This window comes from Oratosquilla oratoria, chromosome 9 (genome assembly GCF_046742065.1).
Source record: "Oratosquilla oratoria isolate Oo_2021 chromosome 9, ASM4674206v1, whole genome shotgun sequence".
Lineage (NCBI taxonomy): Eukaryota > Metazoa > Arthropoda > Malacostraca > Stomatopoda > Squillidae > Oratosquilla > Oratosquilla oratoria.
The window spans coordinates 67582048-67601006 of NC_134785.1; the positions used below are offsets into that span (position 1 = coordinate 67582048).

Genomic DNA, 18959 nt, shown 5'->3' on the forward strand with positions numbered 1-18959 from the left:
AGAAATTATGAACAAACATTTTAAATCAGTGTTTACAAGGGAAAATATACAACCTGAAGAGATTGAGTGGAAGGAAAAAGTCCCCCCTATGGAAGAAATAGAAGTAACGAAGAATGAAATATTGACACAATTGGGTAATTTTGATGTCAGAAAATCGCATGGGCCAGATGAAATAGCAAACTGGATTCTGAAAGAATGTAGGAATGAACTGGCAGACAAAATACATAGCATAATAAGCAGTTCCTTAAAAGAAGGAAAAGTTCCAGAAGATTGGAAAAAAGCAAATATAGTACCTATATATAAAGGAGGAAATAAAGAAGAACCTACCAACTATAGACCAGTCTCTCTAACAAGTACAATAGCAAAAATATGTGAAAGAATTATCAAAAGTAGATGGGTAAAATACTTGGAAAAAAACAACGTACTAAATCCAAGGCAATTTGGATTCAGACAAGGACGATCATGCGTCACCAATTTAATATGTTTCTATTCAAGACTAATAGATATAATACAAGAAAGAGATGGATGGGCTGATTGTGCATTTCTAGACCTAAAAAAAGCTTTTGACAAAGTACCACATAAGAAGTTGCTTAAGAAATTAGAATATGAAGGAGGAATACAAGGTAAATTGCTAAATTGGATGGAAGACTTTTTGCAAGAAAGAAAAATGAGAGTAGTGATAAGAGATCAGCACTCAAAATGGAATGAAGTAATAAGCGGTGTCCCGCAGGGAACAGTTCTGGCCCCAATAATGTTTGCTATATATATTAATGATATGGATAAAGGAATCGAAAGCTATATGAGCTTCTTTGCAGATGATGCAAAATTACTGAAAAGAGTGAAAACTGAAGAGGATTGTGAATCACTACAGAGAGATCTAAATAAAGTACAAGAATGGAGTAGGAAGTGGGAGATGGAGTTCAATACAAAAAAGTGTAGTATAATGGAATTTGGAAAAAGCAAAAACAGAATAACAGGATCATATAATTTGGGAGAAGAAGGAATAAAAAGAGTAGAAAATGAGAGGGACCTGGGAGTCATTGTTATGAATAATATGTCACCTGAGAAACATATAAATAAGATTTTTGGAGAAACTTATAATTTAATAAGAACAATCAAAGTGGCATTTACATACCTGGATGAAGAAATGGTGAGGAAAATCCTAATCACCCTGATAAGACCAAGATTGGAATATGCAGCAACGATATGGTCACCAAGTACAAAAAAATGTATAAAAAAACTTGAAAGAATACAAAGAGCAATTACTAAACTGGCACCAACACTCTCAAAACTATCATATGAAGAGAGACTACAAAAACTTAAACTACAGACACTAGAGCAAAGAAGAGAGAGAGGAGATTTGATAGCTATTTACAGAATCATGAAAGGCATAGAAATTACTGATAGAGAGAATCTGATAAAATGGGATGACAGAAATACAAGAGGACACGGAAAGAAAATAAAAAAAGACAACTATAGAAGAGATTTGAAAAAGAACAGCTTTCCTCACAGAGCAATAGACAGTTGGAACAAGTTAGATGAGAAAGTGGTGTGTGCAAAAACAATACATGAATTTAAAAATAGTTTAGATAAAATGAGATATGAAGACGGGACCTCACGAGCATAGCTCCCCTTCCCGTAAAATACAACTAGGTAAATACAACTAGGTAAATACACACACACACACACACACACACACGAGTTCCTGGCAGCCACTACGGCGGTCCGGGTTCGAGTCCCGCCCAAGGCTGAATTTCAATATCGCTGCGATGCGAGTCGTTACTCCAACTCTCGTGGGTGGGGAGTTGGGTACGTGTGTGCGTGTAAGGTCACAGCATTTAGCTGTCGGTCATGAGTCCAACACGTAATCCAAGACTATGGTGAATCATACACCAACTTCATTGTGTGCATATGTGTTATGGTAAGTTTACACAGAGTTGTAAAGTTGTACAACAATCAAATACCTTCTTATATCAAGTTACGCACAGACTAATTTGGAAATGGGTAATGTGTCAATTCTTGATCATAATATACAGAAAGTGATTGCACGATGGCATGATCATGGAAAATGGGTGCAATCATCGAAAAAATACGCGATAAAGAATGCCAATTTCCCGTTACCATCAAACCTGTAACTGAGATTAGCATTATCGATGATTATAACTAAGTCTGTAATTACATATTCAGTAGCACTTGTTGAACTACAGTCCTGTCTTTATGCAAATCAAATCTATTTTCAGATGATACATATGAAATCTGTAATTATTTATGTGTGTGTGTGTGTGTGTGTGTGTGTGCGCGCGTTGATAATCGGTTGTTCTATCAGCCTCCGATCGACTTTGAATTTACGAGCAAAGAAATAGAGATTGAAAAATATTGCTCAGCATGTCCTTAGCTACCATTGCCTTGATAGAAATAAGTACATTATGTTACATATTCATTAATATGATATAGTATCCAAATGTTTTACTGTAAATTTAAAAAAATCTGCATTTGTTTACAAATTCAACGCGCGCGCGTGTCAATGCCAAATATGGTGGGGCTGTCTCATCCACACTACACCACCCGCACCCCTACCCGTCTTTATTGGAAACCTCATCGTCTCCACCCCCACCCTCCGTTTGTACTTTTTTTCAGGAATCACCATTATTTTCTCCTTCCAGGCGCGACCCCTCATTTCATTTGTACATTTGCATATATATATATATATATATATATATATATATATATATATATATATATATATATATATATATATATATATATTATGATCACCTGAAGAATTGTCATCCCAGATTTCGACAGGGTGATAATTCATCACGTGGGCTATTCTGTGGTGACAATTCTTCAGGTGGGTTATCCTAAGGGGACGATTCCTAACTTAACCTAACTTAACCTAACTTAACCTAACCTAGCCAAACCTCACCTAACCTTATCATTACCTTACCTAACTTAACATTACCTAACCTAAACCTAACCTTACCTAACTTAACATTACCTTACCTAACGTTACCTAAAACTAACTTATCCTAACTGGGGTGGCGATTCTTCAGATGATGTTGGTTGGGGCGACAATTCTTTAAGTGGGCTATCCTGGGATGATGATTCTTCAGGTGGACGTTCTGAGGTGACAATTCTTCAAGTGGACGTTCTGGGGTAATAATTCCTCAGGGATCATATATACGAGTACATTATGTATGTATGTATTTATAATGTGTGTGTGTGTGTGCACGCACACCTTCACCGTAGGTTACGAATGCGTCAAGGGAAGAAAAACGGGAAATGCAGACAACATTCTAAAGATGGTGTAAAATGTTCCATGCGGTGTTGTTTGGATTTGGGTGCCAGCCAAGGCTACTGAGACTTCGACTTTGTCCTATTGAGCTCTTAGTTCTGTTATAGTTTCATTGATATGGCTTCTCTCTCCCGGGGCATTGTTATGGGAGGAGGGGGGAGCGTATGTCTTTGTCATTGACCCTCTCTTGATAGACCTCGGTACCAAAAAGCGTTCGCAGTACAAGCTAGGGTTCACTTTATCCTGGCATGGAAGGGCATGCTTAGGAATGGAGTTTCCATGATATCGGGGTTGCAGTCACCGATTGTAGTGCCTGGGTACGATGGTAACGCCGACGGCGGCGACTACCACCCTATAAAGAGAGGGTGGGCATCTGCTCCGATGTCACCATTGTACACCGCTTCCGAGCTTGACGAGGGGGGAGAGGGTTGTCTCACACGGTTTTGCCGTAGGGCGGGACAGAGCGAGAGTGCAACAGAAGATCCTTTGTTTTGGGAGGGCCGTTGTCCCCCCTCCCCACAAACTCCTGGTGTTGTTTAGTAATTATTATTCATGCTGCGATCCGGGTAACTCCGGGACTCCAGCTAGGCAAGTTTGAGGGAAGTCTCGTTTAGAGCACCTCGTCCAGCTCCCTTGTGTAGCGCGAGCAGAGCGGATCCTGAATAAGGCTGCTCAGATGTTTAGGCTGCTACAGACCTGTGTTACTCCCTCATCCTACCACAGGGCCTTGGGCCTACACCGCCTATCTTGTGAGTTGGGACTAAAGGCTCCCAGAGATTATCATCTCTTGCCTCCATCATCACGCACTATCGTCGGAGGTTTTATGGTTGTTATGTAAAAGAATAGTTATTGGTATTGGGGAAGAAGATTGGATGTGACTGAATAAACTGTCAGTCTCAGTCGCTTCCTTACTCAAGGTATCAACTCATGTATGGGAATCTAACCTAGGGGCACTATTTGGAGGTGGTGAGGCAGCTGTTTGCTTCCTCTCATCCTGCTTACGAATCCCGCTTCGAGAACTTGCCGTCCTCTTCTTATAAGTACGAGACGAAACAGAGACGACTGCAAGGTTTCGAAATAGGATTCATAGCAGGTAAGGACATTTTAACCGCGCACGCGCGCGTGTATGAGAATGCTTACGTGTGTGAATTTGTCTAATTGTATACAGGGAAAGTATCGCTCGTGGAATCCCGTCTCCTACTGCGATTTATCATATCTAGCCCCAAAATCATGTATGATTACAATTTGGTCTCTATGCTTAATTTCCAGTTGCCATGTTATATTTTTATTATGTATTGTTCCAGTTTGGGCTATATCATTCTCTAAGCTATATCAAGTATTTATGCATCTCTTTGGAAAAGTGTATTTCTTCACATCGATTAGACATGTAGTCTTTCTAGAAATGTTCTCATGATCTCTTAAAACCCTCCTATCCCAAATCATAAGAGTTTTCCTGTCAGTGTAGTTTACCCCTTTTAGCGACCTGAATACTGTAATCATATCATCACTTTCTCTTCGGTTTTTCAAAGTTGGCAGACCTAGTGCTTTTAGTCTCCCCTCGTATAGTGTCTGTCAGGCTGGGAACCACTTTGGTTGCTACCTTTTGTATTATATCGATCTTGCTTGTATCCTTCACTCAGTGTGGGAAACATGCCACTGGTGTATATTCCACTTTTAGACGGATCAGAGTTTCTTTTATTTTTTTTATTTTTTATTATCTCTTCATCCACGTAGTGAAAGGCTACTTTAATCTTCTGCAGTAGCCCACATGTCTCTCCCTTAATCCTGCTATGTCTGTAAGGCGATAGGATGTCTTTTATCAACACTCCCAAATCTCTCTCTTTTACTTTTGTAATGGATTCGTGTGCGTGCGTGCGTCCGTCTATTATCTAATCTAGATTTCACCCTAACTAAAACCGTGTTGCCACGGAATTCCGAACTAAGCACAGTTCTTCCTGCACTCACATGGAAGGTTCGTAGTCGTCGCACTCGTCTTATATGCCCAAATATGGTCAGGCGTCGACAGAGCCAGTGATGTATTGCGGCGTCATTGATTACGGGAGCCTGAAGCTACTACAGACGCGAGTGAGACATTCTTCCTCGGCCGTAATTTCGCGGTTCGTAGTCGCCGCGCGCGTCTTATATGCCCAAATATGGTTAAGCGTCGACAGAGCCTGTGATGAATTGCGGTGTCATCGATTACGGGAACCTGAAGCTACTACAGCCGCGAGTGAGGCATTCTTCCTCGGCCATAATTTCGCTTGCTATTAACAAAGCCCTTCATTTTTCAGCAGTAGGAAACTTTCAGTCTACACGAAATTGTGTAGGTATTTGGGAACTTCGACACCACCCCATCCTACGGGCATGTGCTACATCTATGCAATACATTTGTATTGCTCATTATGTATATAAATTACTTAGACAATGGGATTAATAGTGATATTAGTAAGTTTACGGACGACACTAAAATACGACGCCAAATCAGCTCAGGAAAAGACGCCGAGATACTGCAGGAAGATCTTAACAAATTGTTCACATCAGTAACGTGCACAGACATTGCAAGGGGCAGGTTCTTTGGGGAGGAAATTGGGCACTTCACTCTTTTGTATTATTCGTATTTGGCAACTATCCGGTAGAGTGCAACACCATTTTCCACATAATTTCTGAATGGTAAGAAAATGGAAAAAGCCTGTGAGAAATAATTTTTCATTCATTTTTATATATTTTTGTGAAGGGCACTTTTGGGGCACAGGGCAAAGGGGCAGGTGCTCGGGCACCCCCAGCATCCCCCCTCTGCACGGGGCTCTGGTTCACATGGTAGGTGAAATGGCAAATGGACTTCAGTATCTCAAAGTGTAGTGTGTTAAACTTTGGTTTACACAACCCAGAAAGCAGATATAGTCCAGATAACCTTTTTAGAGAAAATGGAGTGCGAGAGAGAATTGGGAGTGCTAGTGAGTCCTGACCTTAAAACCAGGAAGCAGTGCGTTAGTGACAGGAATAGAGCTAATAGAGCATTAGGTTTCATTGCTAGGACGGTTATGAATAAAAGTGCAGAGGTAGTTATCAAATTCTATCTGGCATTATTTAGACCCATCCTTGACTATGCGGTACAGTTTTGGTCTCTGTCCAGTAGAATGTATATAAATTCACTAGAATCAGTACAGAGGAGAATAGAATGACCAAAATGATACATGGGCTCAGAAATTTATCTTACAAGAATAGGGTTAGTCACCTTAATTTACTATCTATATACTGAGAGCTTCTTCCCCCATATAAGGGAGGTAGCCAAGTCAAAGGAATGCACCATCCACCACACTTTCCCCCCCTATCATCTTAGCTCCTCATGGATGACAGGTCATCTCTGTATCCCGCCCACTGCCTTGGGTCACAAGCAATGTAGCAAGACATAGTACATTCACAGCAGGGTCACTTCACTTAATTGGTGACCCCCATCTCCATCCCCTCATGCAGAAAAAGAGAAGATAAGGAGGAATCCCTTTGGGCTCCATCAAAGTATCCTTATTTTAAATTGTAAAATACATATATATTAAAAACCTTACTTTACATTCTCTAGAAAGATACAGAGTGTGAATTGATCTAATAGTGGTGTTCAAGTGGATCAAGGGCTTCAAGGGTGATGCAGACAAGGTCATCATATTAAAACAACAGGGTAGGACTCACAGTAATGGATTTAAATTGGACAATTTTAAGAAGGAAATGGGCAAGAACTGGTTTACCAATAAAATGGTCAACAAATGGAATACTTACTGTAATAACTGTGTAGTGAGCACTGAAACTATAATTAGTTTTAAGAGAAGGTTAGAGTTATGGATGGGGATGAAAGGTGGTAATGGACATGGAACTGCCTAGTAGAGGCCTTATGGTCTCTTGCAGTCTCCTTATGTTCTATCTTCCCCATAATCCACAATGGCCTCTCTCGCCCCTGCCCCCCAAAATTTTTCTACCAGGCTGTTTTACAGTAATATATATTTTTTGAGAGTTATAAATGTGTTAAATACAATATGAAGAAATATAATTTGGAAACATATGAAAATTAAGAAATAAAACTGTGCCTGACAACTTGTATGAAATCCATTTGTGAATGTAGCAGCTTAGATTGTAGAGATGTATTGCTTATCAATGAATGAATGAATCAGTTGTTGCCTTATGTTATAACAAGTGGAAAACTCGCAGCCCCACAGTGGCTGTTGTTTGTGTTGTATCAGTATGGGATTGTTTTTGTCACCAGATCAAAACATTAGGGAGAGGAGAATAGTTGCTGGTAATCAACTCTACATGTGAGAAAAAGTACTGTATAAGAAATACAGTTGTTTTCATGTCACCAGATCAAAATAGTAGGGAGAGGAGAACATTTACTGGTAGTCAACTCTACATGTGAGAAAAAGTATAAGAAATACAGTTGAATTTGATTAAGAGAGATTTTGGTCAAGTCCAGAGACCCTTAGAGCTGCACTTCATGATGGAGGTGAAGCAGTTGGTGGGTTTTGAAAATGGAAAGCTTTGCTTTCCATCTTGCAGGACCACCACATGCAGGTACCTGTCATTGGGCCCTGTATTGTTTGTTTTTTGATTCAGCAATACTGTATGGATCAAATTGGCATTTTAGTATAGGTATTTTATATGCAGTGTTTTTGTACGTATGATCTTGTATATTACTTATGATAATTATTTTTGTATATATAGATGAAGTAGTTGTACAAGTGGCATTTTTTCTGTTTTGTAAAAATATCTAAAAAAAAAAAGTGCTCCACTTCAGTATATCAGAGGGAATGACAACGGGTACCTATATGAGGTGGTCCTGCAAGAACAATGTCAGAGAGTCATTTCCCTGTCACCCGTTTTCTAACCCCATCAACTTCCTCACTTCCTTGAGGGAAACCCAGTTTTCAGAGTGGACTCAGCTTCCTTTAAATACAAAGAGAGCTGACATCTAGTGACTACTCTCCTCCTCTTACTAATTTTAGTGGTCCACATGGAAATTATCCCACACTATTATAATACAAACATCAGGCCAAGATTTCTTACCAGAGAGAGGTATGGGAGCCCCCAAGGACCATTGCCAGCTGCTATAGAACTGTGGGTTTCCAGTCAGTGAAACTTGAAGTAGCAATTGATTGATTGATTATGTCAAAGGCAAAAATTTAAGACAAATTACCAGCAGTACCCTGTAAGGTAGTGACTGATTAGCTGTTATTACTATTCCTTCTGCTATCACACTAAAAAAAAGTTCCATCACTGATGGTGTGTGGCAGTTGGGGTAAGAAAAGGTGTCACTGGAACTTTTGGAAGCCTCTACTCACAATCCACATGGGCATTGCAGGACTAGTGGTCATCTGGTACTGGGATTTGGGTAGCAGAACAGCTTGGCACCTGCTTGCACATCACTTGCCAGGATACACTCTGCTTGCCTCAAATAGGAAAGGGGCTAGAAACCATACCCTATATGAAATGACACAACCAATAGATGAATGGAGGTTGCAGCAGCACTACCAAACCCAACAAAACCCTTGTGCTGTTGTCCCACCCTGTCCTACAGTTACCCCAACAACGACAACAATAAGGCGACACCTCAACCCCCTCTCTCTGACACTTTAAGCCAAACTCATTCTCCTAGTGATTTGGGTTCTCTCAGTGACGTCAGACCATTTGGTGTTCCTTATGAAAATAATTGCCAACAGGTTAAACTTCCACATAAGAACAACCAAAACTAACTACACTAAATTGATACCAAATTATTAGGTTGATATTAATATTAACATTTATATTGATAATGATATTAATATTAACATCAATATTAGTATTAGAATTAATAGTAACATTAATAACCATATAACAATATCATCTCTCGTCATGTACTCATTTGATCTGTATAAAGTTTTATTAATGACAGTTTATCACCGTAGTAAATACATGCTTCTTTACATAATATACACAGAGTTCACCACTGTCTTTATATTTAAAATGATATACAGACATACAGGGAGTCGTTGACTTGTGTCTTCACCATGTGTCATTTTGAATTTAAGGTGGTACAGAAGGTACAGATCCATGTGTCATTTTGGGGATTGTTCTCTCTCCTTTTGTTTTTTTTTCATACCAGTAACTTTTCTGCACTGTAATTATGTACATCCTTTCATTTTCCTAAGGCCTAGTTTTGTTCTTTGATATATACATATGACTTTAGGGTGCTTTAGGTTAGGTAAGTAGGTAGGCTATGGTAATCTCAACTTGCATCAAAAATTGCCTAATGTCAGTTTGTAGGAATGTATCTCCAACATAACTCAAGGACCCCCTGTATACCAAAAGGCCCTTTCCATTCCTATCTAAAATCCATTTGTTACCCTTGTTAGCTCCTTTCGGAACTATATGGTCTATTGTATTACCCCAGTTTATTTTCCAACCATTCATACAAGTCTGCAGTAATTTACCAATGTTATGACAGACCCATATGTGTCACATAAAAGATATATAAGCATTATCCTGTGCCATCATGATTTCAGGTTAGATGATGATGATGAGGAAGTTGTGGGCCCTGGAGACATTGTCCTTGCACGACGTGGCAGCAAAGAGATAATTGTGGCACAGCCTCACTGCCACATCACCGTCAAATGCACCCGAGAGGTTTGTAATCACACAGCACTTTCATGTCTCTTGCTTCCCAGTAACTGCCATCATTTGTTTCTAGACCAAAAGAAAGAAAATTTTGGTGCTTACTGCCACCATCCTTAAAGTAATCATCATAACTCATGTGTCTAGTTTAATTTTTATTCAATATTATTTTCTTGGTGAGTATAAGACTTGAATATGCAGCACTGATTGTAGCCTCCACACGTAAAGGCATAAAAAAGAGAGAATACAATGTGTAGACATAAACCGTAGAAGATTTAAAAAAAAACATATATGATCAGTACAATGTAGATAGAAATTATTGTCAGATAAGAAAAAAAAAAAAAGGGGACAGGATTGAAAAAATATATATACAGATGACAGGGAACTGGACAGGTGGTAGCATGTGCATGTGGACACTTGCAAACAGTTGCACAAAAAAAAAAACATAAACTAGAAAGAATTCAAAGAGCAATGACAAAGATGGCACCAACACTTTGCAATTTGACATATGAACAAAGATTGGATAAACTAAATTTACCAACCCTGGAACAAAGAAGAGAAAGAGGTGATTTGCTAACCATTTACAGAATTATGAAAGGGATGGAAATTCTTGATAGGGATGACCTACTAAAATGGGACAGAAGAAATACAAGAGGACACGAGAAGAAACTTAAGAAAGACAGTTACAGAAGAGATCTGAAAAAGAATAGCTTCCCACACAGAGTGATAGATATCTGGAACAAACTGAATGAGGAAACAGTGAGTGCTAAAACTATACATGACTTTAAGAAAAAACTGGATGCGGAAATATACAATAGGAGGTCACTACGAGCATAACTCTCTTCTCACAAAATACAACTAACCTATAAAGGGTTAACTTCTTCGATACAATGATGCCTACATAGGTGTTATGAGGTACAAGTAAGATATATTAGGATGCCAGCATAGGCGTCTTGATTATATTTATTTTGTAGTTGGAGAGGAGTAACCCCCAAATTCTTTGAAGTGATGTAATCACATTTTCTATGTTTATTATTACTCAGAGTGAAAGAGAATGAGTAATACAGCAGTGACTTTACATTCTATAATGCAAATAGTGTGATGCATCATACATTAGGCATCCGATATTGTATGCGAGAATTTTACTCATATTGAAGAGGTTAATATCACCTAGTACATCTGGAGGCTTCAGAAGACATGTGTTTAGGTTTTGAAATAATGTAAATAGGAGGCAGGATACAGTGACAGACTTGTTACTGTAAAACTTGCTTAGGTAAGTATACTTAGACAATTGCAAAGTGATGTTTAATGGCATCTTTTACTATTGCTCCATTATTTTCCCTTGAATGAAGTTACACTTATAGGTCAGGATTTCTAATTTCTAATTTTCACCCTCTTTGAATATAGGAGTAACATTTATCAATTTCAGTTTTCAGTACACATCATTCCCACTTGTGATACAGTGAGTCCTCCTTATATGGTAATTCTTTATCTGGTAAATTCACAGTTACGGTATTTGGTAATTACTACCCTCAATTCTATTTACAGTAAGAAAAATTCACAGATACGGTATCCGCTCATGTTTTGGAGGTAAAATTAGATATTTTGAAGAGGAAACAGCAGGGAGAAGGTACGTCTGCCATAAGTTGAAATTTGGGTTCGGTATACAGTAATTTCAATTTGCGGTAAGGTTTTCAGGAACATATATGTACCATATAATGAGGACTCACTGTATGTGTATATATATATATATATACTGTATATATATATATATACTGTATATATATATATATATATATATATATACTGTATATATATATATATACATACACAATTGATATTGAAATTGACAGCATTCTGACTTTTGATAATCTTTTTATTAGTATTTTCCAGGGGGGTGAGTGAAGACTAGTTCACCAAAAACTTCCAATTAATATCTTAATCAGTGTTTTGTTTACATCTTCAGGAAAAACTAGAAAATACAGAAATACAAACATATAAGTATGAACACAAAATTTATACTGGTTATAATGATATAACATAACAGGGAATTTTACTTACTATACAGGGAAAGATTAAGAATGACATTCAATTACCATCCAATGAGAAATACATACCCTCAGATGATCTAATGCTATGGGCCAAGTGGGGATTGAAGGGTTGGGTGAGAAGTAGAGGAGGGTAGGATCATCATTAACTGAGCATATCTATATATCTCATAGTGTTTTCAGCAGTCATATTTATAAAACTGAGCAAGTCTATGCTGTGACTCAAATGCTTCATTTACAGTACTTTGGACAATATAACATACAGTATATATCGTATATGTGTATTGGTGGTGTAATCAGAAGTGTGCTTACCTCCATGGTCTTGGATCACATGTTGGACTCGTGATTCAAGACCATGGTGGTCTTACACTTGCATACTTGTGGGTTCTAATCCTTTACTTCTCTCCAATTCCCAGCAGTGACTGTTACCTGCTCCAACAGTCCAAGTGCATTAGGCAAAGGTGGCAACTTTGTCTGTAGCCACATGCCCCTGGCATATGCTCCTCAACTTCTTCTATGTACTATATGTATACATATATTTTACAGATTGCTGGTTTTAATGGTCTGAGTGAGGCACTGAAGCAGTTAGACTTCCGCAATGCAGTGAGAGACAGAAGACGTTTCAATTATATTTGCACCATTCTTGATTTGCTCATTACCAAAAAACTTGCTACACTTACAGGGGGTGCACAGAAGGTAAGATGGTACATTATTATATGAATCTTATTTTATTTTTATTCATACTTGTGATGTGATAATATTGTTGAAGTATATGATGTACATCTTAAGTCCAATACTGGACTTTAGGTTGTATATGAGCTGCATGGTAGTGATTGCTTCTACCATACACAATATGCATTGTATACTGATGACATTGGCTATGCATGAAGCCATTTTCCTGTGATGGAAAAATTACTTTTTCATAATTTCTTAGCCATAATGTTGTAGATTAGATCACTGTATTTTGTCATTGGTGCCAAATTGAGTAAGCTGTAGAATCCTTGTGATATAAATATCTAACTGTTACATAAATTATGTATACCATTTGCTTAGTTGTAGGTTTGAATCCTGCACTTCTCTCCAACTCCTAGGAGTAACTGTTACTTGCCCTAACATTCCAACATCACAGGACAAAGGTGATGGTTTCAGTGGCAGCTATACTCCTGGGATAGGCTCCTCACTTATTAAATAAAATCCACAGCACCCATGAAACTACATCAGGTAGTGTGTTACTGAAAAATCTGGGGTGCATTTTTGTCAGTGTGTTACCAATTTTAATTTCCTTAGAGTGGTTCGCGTTACTGCATATGTGTATGTGTGTATATACAGGTAAACGTCGACTTACGATGGCCGCGACTTACGATTGTTCGACTTTACGATGACGACGACGACGACGACGATATGATAATTTAACCCCTTCCATACGGTGCCGCACACGTAGGCGTCATGAGGAGCAAGTGGATTCGCGACGCAGCCATATCGGCGTCTTGATTATATTTATTGTAGTCGCCCCTGTGTTTTTACATTCTCTCAAATGATTCATTCTCTGTGGTTTTCAAAATTCGCAGGTGAAAGAGAGAACGATCGATATAAGCGGTGACTATATTTTATGATGCGAGTATTATTACGTCACGTCGTACGGCTGGCATTGGCTGCTGCCCGCGAGATTTAAGTTCCGTACTGAAAATACATATTATAGTGTTTGAATATGGTAAAAAGGATAAAAATAATTAAATAAACTACTGTACATGTTTAATAGGCTATATTCAGTATCTCTGGTGGTTAATATACAGGTAGGCTAGGTACAGTGACCACGGAACAGAGTGGGGATCGACTTACGATGAGATCGTCTTACGATGGCTCTATCGAAACCTAATGCCATCGTAAGTCGACGTTTACCTGTATATATATATATATATATATATATATATATATATATATATATATATATATATATATATATATATAAACAGAAATGTAGTAGCACATTTGTAAATTACACACAGGAACCCACAGTCGGAGAAAGAATAAACTTCGAATAAAGAAAAATCCTATATTTCGGCTATCAACTGTAGCCCTCTTCAGGAAAGTACATAAGATAGAGAACAGAGGGGACTTATAAACTACAGTAAGAAGAGATGTGGACAGTTGACCTCACTCAGGCGCGGGGCAAACTGGGGTGGCGGAGGAGGGAGGAGGTGAGGAGAGGGGAGGATGTAGTGTCCGCATCAACTTGGCTACTGCTGCGCGTGAGATAATGTCAGGTGTCCACTGCCCTTTAGAAATATTAATATTAGGGCATTCCTCAATTAATGCTGATTCGACTATTTTCCTCCTGAAACCGCAGTGGGACTTGAACACTAATCTGGCCTTACCCCAGTCGAAAGAATGATTCTTATTTTTGACATGAAGAAATACAGCCGAATTTTCTTGCCCATACCTAATTGACCTTTTATGTTCTGCCAATCTAGTGTTCAGAACATAAAAGGTCAATTAGGTATGGGCAAGAAAATTCGGCTGTATTTCTTCATGTCAAAAATAAGAATCATTCTTTCGACTGGGGTAAGGCCAGATTAGTGTTCAAGTCCCACTGCGGTTTCAGGAGGAAAATAGTCGAATCAGCATTAATTGAGGAATGCCCTAATATTAATATTTCTAAAGGGCAGTGGACACCTGACATTATCTCACGCGCAGCAGTAGCCAAGTTGATGCGGACACTACATCCTCCCCTCTCCTCACCTCCTCCCTCCTCCGCCACCCCAGTTTGCCCCGCGCCTGAGTGAGGTCAACTGTCCACATCTCTTCTTACTGTAGTTTATAAGTCCCCTCTGTTCTCTATCTTATGTACTTTCCTGAAGAGGGCTACAGTTGATAGCCGAAATATAGGATTTTTCTTTATTCGAAGTTTATTCTTTCTCCGACTGTGGGTTCCTGTGTGTAATATATATATATATATATATATATATATATATATATATATATATATATATATATATATATATATATATATATATATATATATATATATATATATATACACACACACATAATATGCAGTAATATGGACTGCTCTAAGGAAATTAAAATTGGTAACGCATTGATGGAAATGCACCCCAGATTTTTCAGTAATGCACTACCTGTCCAGCAGTAACATGCCCAGCTCTGGTTATTGATCTATATGAATGACATAATGGAAGGTACAAGGTACACTAACTTTTTTGCAGATGATCCAATGTTTATAAGAAAAAATTGCTACTAAATGATTTTGATAGTATATGTGTAGAGCCAGCACCTTGACTATGGCTTGGCTGTGTAACATGTTAATTCTTTTCTTTCCATCATCATCTCCAACACAATATGGTACACATCACTGACTTAGGAGCATAAGTGAATCTGGACTTTAAATTGAGTAAACAGTGCATTAGTGCCATGAATACAGCTAACAGAGCATTAGGATTTATTACTAGTATGGTTATAAACAAAAGTGCAGAGGTAATTCTTAAACTCCATCTGATGATAGTTAGACCCATCCTTGACTATGCAGTACAGTTTGTCTTTGTCCTATAGAATGGATATTACTTCACTTGAATCTGTACAAAGGAGAATGACCAAAATTATACAAGGGCTTAGAAATGTACCATACAAAGACAGGCATAGGCACCTTAATTTACACATTCTGGAAAGATGAAGATTGTGGGGTGATCTGATAGAGGTATTAGAATAGATCAAGGGCATTAACAAGGATGATGCAGGGCAGGTCTTATAGTAAGGTATTTAAATTGGAGAAATTTAAGTTTAAGAAGGAAATAGAGAAGAACTGGATTACCAACAGAGTGGTTAACAAATGGAACAAGCTTAGTAATATTGTAGTGAACATGGAAACAATTGGTTGTTTTAAGAGAAGATTAGATAACTTTATGAATAGGGATGACAGGTGGTAAAGTGCATAGTGTAAACCTTATGGTCTCTTGTAGTCTCTTCCATTTTCATGTTCATATGACTGAAAGAACAGTACTGCAATACATAGATATAGTTCAATGGTAAAAAGTGTCAAGGATCAACTCGGTTGGTAATTGTGGTTTGCAGTCAATATCATCAGCTGTATGAAAAGTAGCGCTCCAATGTTTTTATTCCAGATGCTGTTTGCCATGTTAGAAGAGGTAGCATGGGAAGTTTCAACCAGTCAACAAAACCTCCATGTCCTTCACCATCTTATTAAGGAACTTCAGTCAAGACTTCAAGATTACCTTTGGTGGGGCATGAAACTTGGCTCAAATATCCTCTGGACTGAACATGAGAAAAAACTTCAACAGATAACATCAATAGCCACAACTATACAAATTACTGGGGTATGAACTATTTTTTTCTCCTCCACAGTGTACCTAGTCAAGAGTTACTAGATTGTAGGTTTTACTAAATCTCACCTATGATATAATGCTAATAAGAAACTCATGTGTATGTGTATAAATGTTCACAGCCAAATGAAGATGAACATCCTAAACTACAAGAGTTGCCAGAAGAATGTATACGTGAAATTCTAAGAAGGCTAGACAATCATAAAGACCTCAAGGTAAGCCACATTGCAACATTGGTGATGTAGTAAATAATAAACAATACATACATAAAGACATTACCAGGTGTATGATAGGGAACATCACCGAAAAGCTGGTACCACCCTGGAATTGAACCCAGGACCTCCTGCTGTCCAGGCAGGCATGCTTACCGACTACACCACAGTCACCTCTAGTGACCACTTGCACATTGCCCTTCCCTGGGCCTCTGCCAGTCTGGGAATGTGTACCACTATGGGATCTTGCTCACTGCACCATGTGTGATAGGGAGCATCACTGAAAAGCTAGCACCCAATATCATCAGCTGTATGAAAAGTAGCTCTCCCTATATCAGCATCCCACTACTCACCACAGACAACAGCTCCTCCACCTAACATGTCTGTGTCTACTTACCCTAATTGATTTCCTCTAATTGAGTGTTTCTTGTGATTTATATTTTGAGAGTTTGAGACTACCCCTCCTTTTTTTTTTTTTTTTTTTTTTTTTATATGCTCTTCTTTCCCATTAAAAGCCAAAATGTCATGTAGAAGTTGGTGGGGGAGTAAGGGACACCACATTACCCTCCTTCCCCTGCAAAGCATGGGGAGGCATCAGTCCCCAGAGGCATAGCAGATGGAAAGGGTCACACCACAGGGAGACAGAGGGTGGGGCAGAGTAGCTTGGGAGGCAACACTGGTGCAGGTGACGGCAGTGATGTCTGAAGTGGTGACATCCCTGGGGTAGTGATATTGATCTGTAGAGATAGTGGTGTCTGGTGTGGGAAGGCAGTCGTGAATGATGTCAGTGGAGCTGGGTGTCATTGGCAGCGGCAGCAATATAGGCAACAGCAGCAATAGTGATGTGGCAATAATGCCTTAGAGGCTGTGCTGGTTGTGGCAGCGATGTTAGAAGTGGTGACATCCCTGAAGTAGTGACATCAATCTACATTGATCATGATGGCAATCTGTGGTGATCGTGATGTTGATCTACGTTGATCATGATGTCCGAGTGGGGAGGCAGCCATGACGTTACTGGAGTGTGGGGCACAACAGCTGGCCGTTCCCATGGCACAGTTGGTAGACACTTAAACTCTGACCCAGCGAGTTTTCACACCCAGATTCAAAGTCCAGAGAGAGCAGATTCTGGCCAAGCACACTTCTCATCCAGAAATATCCTCATTCTACACAGGTATGGAACCTGTGCAAATGGGTCACTCCAGCGTCACCAGTGTAACATAAAATTATGTTACTTGACTAGGTGAACTTAGGGAGCTGAATGAAGCTCATGTTTAGTTTGTTAGCTTTATTCTGGTGAATGTGCGAGTGTCAGCCTCTGGGTCTGGCAGTCACCTGATGGGTTGAGCTTGACCACAAGGCCTAGCTGTGTATTAACCACTTCCATACGATGACGCCTATGTAGGCGTCATGAGGAGCAAGTGGGTACGCGATGATGCCGACGTCGGCGTCTTGATTACATTTATTGTAGTCGTACCTACGTAACCTCCATTCTCTCTAAACTGGCTTCATCATATTTTCTATGGTTATCAAAATTCAAGGGTGAAAGAGAACGAACGATTGAGCACTGACTTTATTTTTTATAATGCGATTATTATGATGCAACATCGCACATCGGGCAGCTAATGCTGCCAGACGTGCGATGTGCCCCGGAGTGAAGAGGTTAAAAGTACAGAGGAGGACTGGGCTCTGGTAACAGGACCTGGCTGTTTATAAACACTGATGCATACCAAAAAGTAGCACCTAGGAAGATCACACAGAAATTGCTTGGCAGGGCTAAGAATTATACTTTCACGAGAATACAAATGACCATAGTACAGGCACAATATGGACTTAATCTGCACATTAGTAATATGGAGCCAAAGGCCAGCTGTTTCTACACAACACATAAATTCCTAGTCCACCCACATGCTGCAACAATGATACTATAAGCCAAAATATTGCATAGCTCATGTGGGGGAGTTAGGGATACCACATAGACCACTACCTGCTGAAAATAATTGTATATATTTTCTATTTAGCAAAACTTGTTGGATTATAAATTACTATCATCTAATTCTTAGGCTATGTAGAGGATGTTCAGTGCTACCTATCCCAGTGTCTTAATCTATTCCAGTCATCAGCAGAGGCATATAGTGTTATGGCCAAAGTAATTGAGGAGCAGAGTATATGGAGACAACTATGCAGATTTCACTGGACCCCCCATCAGATTGAATACATCATCCGTCAACACAAGGAGCTGCAGGTTAAAAGAGATTGGCAGAAAATATATCATCGACTTAGAAGGTATCATTAGATTAAAAGGACTTTTTCAAATAATAATATTAATATTTTTTATGGAATATTATGCTCTTAGATAAAACCTTTGCCTTTCCTCTACATGGTGTATGACTGTATAGGCATGCATGTCCATAAAATC

The 18959-nt window shown here is 38.9% G+C and overlaps 1 protein-coding gene across 1 annotated transcript in view; it reads left to right on the forward strand.

The window, feature by feature from the left end:
- Positions 1-18959, forward strand: part of LOC143028514 (F-box only protein 32) — a 55839-nt gene that overhangs the window by 27725 nt on the left and 9155 nt on the right. The window contains exons 2-6 of the mRNA XM_076190722.1: positions 9820-9940; positions 12523-12672; positions 16113-16325; positions 16454-16546; positions 18657-18826. Coding sequence (XP_076046837.1) covers positions 9820-9940; positions 12523-12672; positions 16113-16325; positions 16454-16546; positions 18657-18826 — 747 coding nt within the window. The remainder of the gene's footprint in view (positions 1-9819; positions 9941-12522; positions 12673-16112; positions 16326-16453; positions 16547-18656; positions 18827-18959) is intronic.